Genomic DNA, 12,156 nt, shown 5'->3' on the forward strand with positions numbered 1-12,156 from the left:
TGACTCTTTGGGGGAAAAAAGTTGAATTTCTATTTTTTTCTTTACAGGACAAATTTCAGATGGAGTAGAGATTTAGCTGCAAACAAAACAAACATTAAAACCTGAAAGTTATTTTATTTAATCTTGGAGTAGGGAGGAGATTTCTAAGCATGTTCCCACCAAACATAGAAGCTATGAATAGCAAAGATAGCTCTACTTATGAAAACATTTTATAAAATTTAAAATATACTAAACAAAGTTAAAAAGCAAACTATTATAACATGTAGAGGAGAAGACTAACATTCATATATACCTTTTTTTTTTTTTACAATTCTCTAAGAAAATGATAAACATCACAAAGGAAAAAATAGGCTGAGGTCATGAGAGGCAATTCATGAAAGAAAATCAAGAAACCAATAAATACAGGGGAAAATGTACAACTAAGCACTATTGATCAAAGAAAGGCAAAATGCAATTTTTACCTACAAAATAAGGAAAATTGGAAAAGTTTGCCAAGGAAATAGGAAAACAACTTGCTGCTGGATGTCAAGTTGATAGAATTGCCTAAAAATTTTGTGCAGGCTTTGATGACAACATCTGGATTTTTAAGAAGCTCTTCTGAAGAAATAATGGATATATCATTGTTTATTATGATGGCGAAGAATTAGAAACAATCTAAATGCCCAATCTGGGACTGATTAAAGCTATGTAATGAAATACTTTGCAGTCACTAAAAATTAAAATGTAAAACAGTGGTTGTCAAAACTTTCAAAGGAAAGCTTCTAGAAATGAACTCTTAAAAGGGCTTCCTAATCAGAGGAGTTGTGCAGACCTGTTACATTGCTATAAGGCTATCAAATGAAAAAAAAAAAAAAAGAGGGGCATGAGATATTTATTTATTTTTGTTTTTACTTTTTTTTCCCCGAGATATTAAGTAGAAAAAAGAAAGATTATAGAACAGTTTATATGGTATAACTCCTTTAAAAATATATGTACATATATACACACACATCTATATAAATGTACACATGAATATGTCTACATAACAAAAAGACTAGAAGGATATGCTCTAAAATCCTTGTGTAGGTGATTATTATTTTCCTTTTACTTGTTTTCCAAACATTCTAAAAATGGCATGTGTTATTTTTATAATATCATAATATTAATATTAGACATATTAAAATTATCAGTCTTTTCTGGTCATTTTACTAGATGTGCTCTAGTTATGCCAACATTTAACACTGTCATCATATGCCTCAGCAACTTCATAGCTTTTCTTCAATTGGTAAACTTTGTAAACAGTAACTTACTTCATTCATCTTTGTATTCTCCATTCTGCTTGGACCAGGCCTTGCATATAGAGAGGATGCTTAATAATAGACTAAAGTTTCTTTTGGTTGCCCACAGAGATTTTCTTTTAAGTTGCAGGTTTTCCATAGAAATGAAACCAAAAAGGAACAGAAGGAGACAAATGCAAAAGACAAAAACTCCAAATCTTTACCCTGATTCCTTTAGGCTCAAGGTATAGATACCAGGATCAATAAGTAAGAAAAATTAACCTTTCAGAGAAAGTCTGTCTTGTGTACTGAATAGCAGAGAAGAAGCCACCAGTCTTGCTTTTCTAAAAACTGTGGTGATCAAAGTGATTGGACAATCAGCTTTGGGAGGCCACAGAATATGAATTCTATTGCCTATAGTTGGCATCTCACACTGTTGGCTTTGTTTCCACAGGTATCTACTGCTTGTCTCTGCTTTCCTAACTGCACAGAGTCCTCAAGAAATTGAAGAGTGGGAGCAGGGATGGTAAAACTAAAGAGAAAAACTGGGTAACGTGTTCTAATGTGACTTAGTAGGAGCTCAAACATCTAAGTTGAATTTGTACCTGTTCTATTAACAGTGCCAACATTTCCATAGAAGTATTCTCTTAAATTTCCTATATTTTCTTTTTTCCATTGTGTTTATAGATGATTAAACCTCCTCTACTTGTAAAAATTTTGCTAAACTTCCTTTCCTTTATGTTCTTATGTTTTAGAGTAATTGTAAGCAATTACAGCCATTTTCCTCCCTATCTTTTGTACTATTCTTAGCCTAATAAAATGTACAGCTGTTCCTCCTGCAGATTCTTTTTGTCATTCATATCTGAGCTTAAATGATATCTCCTCAGAGAGACTTTTTCAGATCACCCATTTACCAAAGAGTCACTCATCATATCTTATCACACAACACCACTATTAAAATGTTCTGCATAGCACTTAACACTATTTGAGATTTTCTTGTTCTTCACATATATGTTTATCCTCTCCTACTGGAATAGAAGCTCCTAGAGAAGAGACGTTGTCTATTTTGCTATCCAGCTCCTGGAACAGAGACATGTAGGCATTCAAGAATTACTTGTTAATGGAGAAAGGATTGAATGTTGAATGCTTAATGGTAAATAAGGACAAATCATAACAACTTACCATCCTTTGCTTCATTTTCCTCTGGCTCTGAGTTTATCTTTATGTTACTCTTTTCGCTGTTGTTGCTGATGGCTGCCTGATTATTCTCTGCCTCAGAAGAGTTATAGCTAGTCCCTTCTTCAGTGCTATCTGCAGCAGAGGCTGCTTCTCCCTCTTCTCTGTCTTCAACCTCATCTTCTTCTGAAGGGGCCAAGAAGTGAAGCTTCAGACCTGTGAAGTTGGAGAGCAGCAAGAACAGTGCCTCGGAGCGAAATAAATTCATGCAGTCCTTCAGTACATCAGGAAGCTTACTCTCCTCAGCTTTCTCATAAAACCTGGAAAGCAACAAAGTCAAAGTGTTCAGCAAAGCCACAGATATAAAATTACTTAAGGAATAAAAGCTGATCATTAGCTTTGTACCCCATTTACCTAAATCTTGGTATAGCTTACTAAACTCAAGTTGTTACAACTGTGAGATTTTTTTAGGGCTGCTACTGGTTGTCCCTGGGGATGAAACATCATTAGGGCAAATATTGTCCTATTACTGGAGATAAGTCTTGCAGACAAAAAAGTAGATGCTGAGTGCAGAAGCAAGTGTTTTAGATGATGGATTGTACCTTTTATTAGGGGGACCTCGGCTGTTCCATCCCACATCTCCTTTCTCCAAAGCCTCACAGATCTTTGCAAACTTTTCAGGCTAGAAAATGAGCAAATAAAGAGTGAGCAAATTTCCTATGATCTGACATTGGTCTTGTAAGTGTAGCAATTCTACAGAACATCGGTCTAGTTGGTTCCTAAAAAGTCCAGGTATCTTACCTCTTTAATTCACAGGATCCCCTACTCCTGAAATGGTGAAGCCAGAGCAAAGACTGGAGACTTAGACTTAGCTAATAGACCTGAGTTCCAATTTGGACTAGTCCCTTAACTAGCTGTAATCTTATGTGATATTGCTAATCCACTCAAATTCCTGTTTTCTAAAATGAGGACCATAATACAGACTCTTTTTATTTTTTGAATTTATTTCTCTTCCATACCCGCCTCCCCACTCCCCCCATTGCCTGCTCTCTGTGTCTATTCGCTGTGTGTTCTTCTGTGTCTGCCTGCATTCTTGTCAGTGGCACCTGGAATCTGTGTCTCTTTTTGTTGTGTCATCTTGCTGTGTCAGCTCTCCGTGTGCGTGGTGCCACTCCTGGGCAGGCTGCGCTTTTTTTCACATGGGACAGCTCTCCTTGCAGAGCGCACTCCTTGCATGTTGGGCTCCCCTATGCAGGGGTCAACCCTGTGTGGTACGGCACTCCTTGAGTGCATCAGCACTGCATGTGGGCCAGCACACCACATGGGTCAGGAGGCCCCGGGTTTGAACCCTGGACCTCCCATATGGTAGGGAGATGCTCTATTAGTTGAGCCAAATCTGCTTCCCCAAATACAGACTCTTTAACTCACAAGATGTTGTGAGGGAAAACATTAAACTGCATTACAGTCAATTAATGCCATTACAACGAAAATATCTGTATTACAATAAAGATTCTTCAGGTCCCAGCCTGTTCCCCTCATTTAATCAGCATTCTAAATTTTTAAATTCTAGTAAAAGAAGGTGGTTCATCAATTGGAATGTTCTTCACAAGATGCTACAGGCCCCGCAAGATGTTGCTGTCTGTGTTGCTTGTATCCCTTCTCCAAGCTGATGGGCTTGGCTGGGTTCCCTAGCAGTCCTTTAGCATGGGCAAAGTTCTTTGTTCAGGAGCTGCCACATGGCAATACTGACTGCTGAAAGTTGGACTGACCTTGGACACCACCATGGTTCTGTGGGCCTATCTCATCAACCAACATAATGACAATGTTTTAGAGTATAAAGGAAGAAATGAAAAAAAACTTTTGAAATTATAGCAGTTCCTCTGAGTCAGCAATCTTTTACATTAAAAATGTAAACTTAAAAGTTGTATGTGAATATATAAAGTCAGCATTTGTGTGTCGCATAATTAAATGAAAAAAATCGCTATTCTGCAGATAATCCATAGTGTGACAACTTATAGAAAATATTAATTCTAAGGTACATTTCAATATGGAAAATACATTGGGTTAAATATACAAGTTGAAAAATTTAATCAACAAACAGAAAGTTCAATGGAAGTTCAACCTGATCCCTAATGTTGAATACTTACAGAGTGATTTTTTTTTAGAACATTGATTCTTTTACCATCTGATGACAGGGTCAGTAACAACTGAGGACATGGTAAGGTAACTTGTTATGAAGATATATCAACTTTTAATTTCCAATCAGAACACCTATTCTTTAGTTTCTTCTGACTCCATTGCATTAAAGTTGGATGACTTATACTTGGGTAATATTTTTTTATTCAACATCTATAAAAGTGCTAAGCCTGTTGTCCCTTTTTTTGCTAATATAACTTTCATCCAATGGTTTAGCAACTATTTTTTTTTTAGCAAATTCTTGATTGTTTAAAAAAGGGGTAAAGCAATGGAAAGTTTAAAAAAGTAGACACTAAAATGTTAAATAAACTTCATTTGTCCCTCATCAAAAAAAAAAAGAAGGCTTTACATTTGTTTAAAGTTTCCTAAGGAATGTTCTGAAAACATTAGTTCTAACAGCTGTAATATGTGAAAGAGGATTCTGTAGCATGGTTTAAGTAAACTGAATTAAAAAGGGTTAAACAAGTTTATTTATGATCAAGCTTCTTAACTTTAATATGCTCATGTCAGCTAAAATTTTTCAAGAGGGAGATACAGTATTCTTAGTGTCTCCCAACTTTTTTTTTCATTGAGAAACAGGTCTTGGGATTGTGATCCAATGGGACCTGTGGTCAATTGTGAAGCACAATTACCAGTAAACATTATTTCATTTGACCCTCATGACAACTCTTTAGGACAGGCAAGGCAGGTATTACCCCAGTTTAACTGATGAAGAAATAAAAACTCAGAAGAGATTGAGTGATTTGCTTGGGTTAGGAAAATGACAGAGCCAGGGCATGATGATTGCTGGTCTGACTTCTGATCTAGTCTTTTTACTATGAACTGTTGCTTCATCACTGTCAATATTCATTAATAGACACTGATCAATTAAAACTAATAATAAGCACCATATTCATCAAATAAATAGAAAGGCAACTACACACAGCTCCCTCTCAGAATGGAAACCTTTGTGTGTGTTTACCATTAAACTAGAGAACTGGTGAATACCCCAGGGATTCTTAACACACTAAACATGAAAGTGATACCAATGTTGGTTATCAATCCCACCATTTCTATATTTTACTGGAAGAAGAAAACTATGTAAACATTCTAAACAGGAGCAAAACAAAAACAAAGCCCCAAACTCTCCTAATGATAAAACTAGGAAGCAATAATGGATGCCAAACAAGATAAACAGAACAGTATATGCTGGCCTACCTTAAGAAACTCCTTCAGGAGAATTTCGGATCTTTCTTCAAACTCTTCTTGAATTTGAACTTGGTAATCCATGTCCAGATAAGTAGGGTTGATCCAATCATACAAAATTTCATGCTATAAAGTATCAGATGCAAGATGTGAGTTAATAATTCCTATAGCTTTGGTTCTTACATCATTTTGCACCAGTAAAATAGATGCCAATCATCACTTTATATGTTTCTCCCATTAAACATCAAGTGCTAGAAAACTGTTCCTGAGAAAGATACTTTCTAAAGCTTTAAGAAAAGTAGAAAGGGTAAGCTCAAAGTCTAGTTTCATGGGCAGGAAGAGCTACTTTTAGTATTAGATAAACAGATATCATGCTTCAGCTGCTATGATAAAAATCCCAGAAATAAAGGTATTTATCCTTACATCTTGTGGGATGTGAGGGCTTCGAGGTAGAGGGGTTTCAAAGTAGTTGGGAGGCCTGGTCAAAGAAGGACCATGAAACCAGCCACTGATAGACAAACGTGACTTTTCTTCAGACAGAACTTCAGAGACCTGAAAGGACAAGATGAACAGCACATCAACACAAGAATAAGGACAGAAACCGGAAGCCAAGACACATTAATTTCAGGATCTTTCATGGTAGGCGTGAAAACAATCTGGTCAGGTAAGTTGATGGGAAGCTGTCATTTGCATAATGGGTGACTTTAAAAAGCATGATCCTTAGTACTCTATATACCTGTGGTTTACAGTCTTTACCTGGTGAAAGGATACTGGAGATACTTCAAAGAAAACCAGTGTGTTCCATGAAGGGACAAGAGACTTGACAATCTGCTTCGGCTGAAAGTGTTCTGCGCCAGGAAAGAACACATCCATAAATGTGGTTCATTATCATTAACCACTTCCAGGCCACCTCATTTCACTTCTCAAATTTCTGGTATCTAGATGTACCCTTCAGATCCTGAAATACCACACCCTTCCATCTGATTCACTCATACTTGCTTGTTCTGCTAGGTGATATTTTTCTTACCACACCATCCATCTATTATTGATGAGGACTTGTATAAGTGCTGAAAGTTTCCCAGAGTCAACCGCTGGTGTTAGGTATTCAAAAAACAAACAAACAAACAAGAAAACACAAAAAATACCACCTGGTTTTGTCAAATGGATTGGTCCTGGCAGATTCTTAGGCACAGTCAGTTTTATACAACCTGGCATGATCAGTATTTAGAGACAGGATCAGACTATTCCTCATCTTAAATCCAATCAATTTAATCAATCAATCTGGAGTAATGTTTATTTCAAGTATAACTCAGAGAGGTGGCTATTAGGGCTTGCATTAATTCACACAGTGAGGTAGTCACTGTAATGAATGGCTTCCATCTCCTCTGAGAAGTACAGATATTGTACGTAAGAATGGTGATGTCGAATCAGTTCAGGTTTGATTCAGAAACAGCTGCTGGTTTTGGAAAGCATGCACCTGTCTTACCATCAACGGTGTAGAGGTCCAGGGTGCCCCCCAAGCTCCTGTCCCAGGGAGGAACTAGGTAAAGGATGAAGGCGATCCGGCGCCCTTCCAACTCATCATCATGGCAGAGTAGGGCATCTGCAACAGTTTGATGCATAGCTTATATTAGATTCCTGCACAGACAGTGTGCAGCTGATATCTGGCTTGGCATTTAATATCAGTCCATCTGACATTCATGTCCTCCAGCTTTAAAAGGTCACTATTCCTGTTTTTTGCACTAGCAAAATTTTTGTACATATTCTTCCAGTATTTTCCCTACATATGTTTGCAGTCACTTAAAAAAAAAGAAGGCATCCTATAATACCAGTTTTATGACTTGCTTTTCTTTTTAAAAAAAAAACTACATAGCAGGAAGCAGATGTAGCTCAAGTGGTTAAGTGCCTACTTCCTATGTATGAAGTCCTGGGTTTGGTCCCTATTATCTCCTAAAAACAAACAAACAAACAAAAAAACTTGGGGAGCCGGTGTAGCTCAGTGGTTGAGTGCCAGCTTCCCATATATGAGGTTCAGGTTCAATCCCTGGCCCTGGTACCTCAGAAAAAACACCCACAAAAACAATAAAAATCAAAACTACAGGGCAAGTGTCTTTCCATGTCAGTATACACCGTGACATCAGTTTTAATGGATGTATGTTTATTTTACTATATGGGTTATGCATATTCCCCCTTCAATTGATTTTCTGCTTGTTAATTAAGTTTCTTGGCTATTATAAAGAATGCTATAAGGTACATTTTTATACTTGGATCTTTTTGTACTTGTTACAATTAATTTCTTGAGCTAAACTCTTAAAGCTATAACAAAGGCACCCATGCGGGGTCAGGGAGGGTAAGAATGATTGCAGTGAGATGAGATGGATTACAGATGGAGAGACTATTGCAGTAAGTAAATGTATTGAAGATAACAGGAGCCAGGTTTCTCACTGTTGGATAAGGGAATTACAAATATGGAAAGAACAAATCTAGAATGAACCCTAAGGTAATGAACTGGAATTAGAGGAATAAATGTGTAAGTGTGAATTCACAGTTTTTAACATACATTAATAGAGAAATACAAAAAATGTAAATGTCTGTATATGGCCATATATGTATGTATGTAAATACATCCATATATGCTACCTTTTTCTACTGAAAGGGCCTGGGAGCAGTGACACTAATAGCAAAGATACATAGAGTCCAGATCTTGATTTCTAAGTGTCATTCTTCACTAAAAAGGTTCTGGGAAGAATGGTCAATTCCAGGTCTAGGGCACAGGAAATATAAAATAAGCCTGAAAAATCTTGCTTTGACTGAAAGAAAGTTCTTAAAGATTGATGGGGACACATCAAAAGGACACAGAAGTCAATTTGAAGGGTTTCCCAGCATTAGATAGCAATGTAATGATAGTTTTGGATCATAGCCCATTACATAAATAGTAATCTATAAATTCATACTGATATAAATAAATGAATGCATAAATGGGGAGAGAGAAAGGTTTTCTTTACAGTAGAATGCCAACTAATAAACAGAGGAAATGATTATATTAGAAAATCACTTCTTGGTAACCCTCATAGTAATAATTAATTTATTAATTAATTTAGCAAGAAACATCAATAGATGCTAATCCAACAAAATTTAACCCAAATTGAGGGAAATTTTACAAAATAACTGGTTTGCAAATCTTCAGAAGCATAAATATCCTGAAAGTCAAGGAAAGACTGAAGAACTGTTCTGCATTGATAGAGACTATTCAGACATGATAACTATATGCAATGCTAATGCTGGACTGGATCCTTTTGCTCTAAGGGACCAAATAATAAAACTTGAATGGGGCCTGTGGATTAGATGGCAATATGTATCAATGTTAATTTCCTAATTTCAATGGTTTATTATTTTAATGTGGGGGAACATTCTTGTTGTAGGAATTAGTGAACTATTCAGGGGTTATGGAGTATCAGCTCAGCAATGATGCTCAAGTGACATGAAAAAAATTTGTACTATGCTGGCCACTATTCTGTAAGTTTGAAATTATTTCAAATAATAAAAAAAAAAACTTTAAAAAGATAAACGTTATGGCTTTTCATATCACCAATTTTTTCTCTAAAAACTGGTACCAATTTATACATCTCCAAGACAGTGTATGAGAGTACACCCAAATCAAAATTTTTAGTAAAAAAACAAACAACACAGTGCAAAAAACACTTTTTCTTCCATGTAAAAAATAAAACAAATTGCTTTCAAAAAGACATTTATATGGTCAGAAAGGGAGCTGGAAGGATGCTCCCCAAACTGGTGACAGTGGAGACCTCTGAAGAGAAGAGAGGAGCAGGGGGAATGTGAAGGGGACTATCATAGTTTATATTGTATACTTCTATTCCTTTGAATTTTTTCCCTTAAGAATGTATTCAAAGGATGAAAGAGGTTGTTGATGTGGGAGGAGTGGGGTGGGGTGTGAGGTGTATGGGAACCTCTTATATTTTTAACGTAACATTTTTTGTGACCTATGTATCTTTAAAAAAAGACAATTTAAATAAACAAATAAAAGAAAAAAATGTATTCATTTATTACCTTCAGAATAAAAAAGAAAAGGAAAAATGGCATTAAGGGAGATGATTGTTCCCTAGAAAGTCTAAGAGTAGGGTTTACAATATCACCTCTGAGTTTCCTGATACTGTATGCAAAGCTGGTATGTTTATGCATTATGAGCATTCTTCTGAAGATATGGTCAGTAACTCTCATTGATTCCCAGAGAGAACCACTGCCTTCTACCTTCCAAAAAGGTGGGCATTTTTTGTATATGATCTTGCATCAGATATTCCTAATTAGGAGGATCCTGATGCTATGGCGGCACATGTAGTCTAGAATTTTGGTACACTGATGCTATTTTTCCATCACTGTTTAGTTAAAGCCTTTAAATCTCACAGACATCAGGCTTTAGCTTCCTTACCTGTGAATTCATATTTAGCACAGGACATATCAATGGTTGATTCCAGGTTAATCTTAGAAATGTCAGAAAGCCAGGTCCGGAAGTCTTCAAACAAAACTTTCCTAGAAACAGAAACAACAGATAACTGTTATGCCATAGTATGGGCTCTCCTTGGAGCTATGCCACCCTATTTCTTTTCTAGAGGTCCCATTTATTCAAGATATCCAAATCTGAGAATGTTACGCAGTTCAAACTTGCATAAATTTAATAATAATTTTCCTAGAAAAATACATATAAATCTATAACTAATGCAGCATATTATTGCTCTAATGTTTAATTTTATTTTCTCAGTATTTTCTTCCTCCTAAATTTATTGTATGGCCTATCATGTAAGTGGTTTGGCCTTTTTCTTTCTTTTTTTTTAAATTTTTAATTGTATTTTTTTTGAAGATACATAGATCACAAAAAATGTTACATTAAAAAACATAAGAGCTTTTCTGGTTACAGCGCAGCACAGTAAAGAGCTAGTGTTTAAGCTTGCAACCATGCCGTCCAAGGGCCGGTTGCAGTCGGTGCAAGTCTTTGGAAGCAAGAAGACGGCTATAGACAGTGGTGCACTGTAAAAGGGGCAACGGCCTGATGAAGGTGAATGGGTGGCCTCTGGAGATCATCCAGTCGTGCATGCTGCAATCAGACTCTGGAACCCATTCTGCTTCTGGGCAAAGAGCGGTTTGCTGGCGTGGACATCTGCGTCCGTGTGAAGAATGGTGGTCATGTGGCCCAGATTAACACAATCTGCCAGTCCATCTCCAAAACCCTGGTGGCCTATGACCAGAAATACGTGGATGAAGCTTCCAAGAAGGAGATCAAAGGCATCCTCATCCAGTATGACCGGACCCTGCTGGGGCTGAACCCCATCGCTGCAAATCCAAGAAGTTCAGAGGCCCTGGTGCCTGTGCTCACTACCAGAAATCCTACCGATAAGCCCAGAACAAGGAGAAGGGTTTACCTTTATAATAAACAAGGGTTGTGGGATTTTAAGATGCAAAACAAAACAAAACAAAACAAAAAAACACATAAGAGGTTTCCATCCTTTTTCTTAACAATTTACCACACCAAAGTTCCATTCCAAAGTTACTGATTTTCAGACAGGTTTTCAGCATTAATACTAATACCACTGTTTAATGAACACTTGGGTGACAATGTTGGAGAAGATTTAAAAAGACTTCAAGTGTCAATAATGGTGTAAATTAGACTAACTGTCCAAAAATGAGTAAAATCCTTCACAGATGTTCTGATGCTAACAGGATACCAGTAAAGTATGGTAGACATTTCCATTTATGACCTAAAGTGGCTCCTGTATAGATATTTCTTTAACATAAGTTACAAATCAATTGTACTCAGCCATTCAAATTGAAGTTGTTATCCTTGATAATGAAAAACATTTTTAAAGGATTTAAATTAGTTCAAATTTTGTACATAGAGACTTACTAAACATTTTTTTTGGATCAGGCTAGTCCAAACGTAGGTAATTGAAATTCCCATAAGATACAACTGTGCTATTCATAACTAAATATCAAGTCTCCAGGTTGATCTCTAAGATTTTTTTATTATTTTTAAATTTTTAAAAAAATTATAATTAATTTATTGAGGTATATCACTCAAACATAAATATACATAAACAATAAATGTATAATAATAGTTGTGAACTTACAAAACAAACATATATAACATCATACAGGACTCTCATAACTTACCCTACCACCAGTAACTTGCATTGTTGTTAAACATTTTTAACTAATGATTGAAGAGCATTGTCAAAATATTACTAACCAAAGTATTTTTCCCCCAACCAACTCTAGTTTTATCTTTATATCATTTATATATGACCATACATAACAAATTAAGTATATAGTA

At 36.1% G+C, this 12,156-nt stretch overlaps 1 protein-coding gene and 1 pseudogene across 6 annotated transcripts in view; one reads left to right on the forward strand and one right to left on the reverse strand.

Moving 5' to 3' along the window:
* OGFOD1 (2-oxoglutarate and iron dependent oxygenase domain containing 1) overlaps positions 1–12,156 on the reverse strand; it is a 31,556-nt gene that overhangs the window by 1,792 nt on the left and 17,608 nt on the right. For all 6 annotated transcript variants that reach the window (XR_011646292.1, XR_011646293.1, XM_004456565.5 and 3 more), the window contains exons 4-10: positions 10,261–10,361; positions 7,300–7,416; positions 6,570–6,661; positions 6,237–6,365; positions 5,826–5,939; positions 3,035–3,114; positions 2,439–2,752 (exon numbers count right to left, since the gene is read on the reverse strand). Coding sequence is in view for 4 of the 6 variants with exons in the window: in XM_004456565.5 (XP_004456622.1) it covers positions 2,439–2,752; positions 3,035–3,114; positions 5,826–5,939; positions 6,237–6,365; positions 6,570–6,661; positions 7,300–7,416; positions 10,261–10,361 (947 nt within the window). In the remaining 2 variants the exon portion in view is untranslated. The remainder of the gene's footprint in view (positions 1–2,438; positions 2,753–3,034; positions 3,115–5,825; positions 5,940–6,236; positions 6,366–6,569; positions 6,662–7,299; positions 7,417–10,260; positions 10,362–12,156) is intronic.
* Positions 10,785–11,223, forward strand: LOC131274326 (small ribosomal subunit protein uS9-like; annotated as a pseudogene).

Source organism: Dasypus novemcinctus, chromosome 18, assembly GCF_030445035.2.
Source record: "Dasypus novemcinctus isolate mDasNov1 chromosome 18, mDasNov1.1.hap2, whole genome shotgun sequence".
Classification (NCBI taxonomy): domain Eukaryota; kingdom Metazoa; phylum Chordata; class Mammalia; order Cingulata; family Dasypodidae; genus Dasypus; species Dasypus novemcinctus.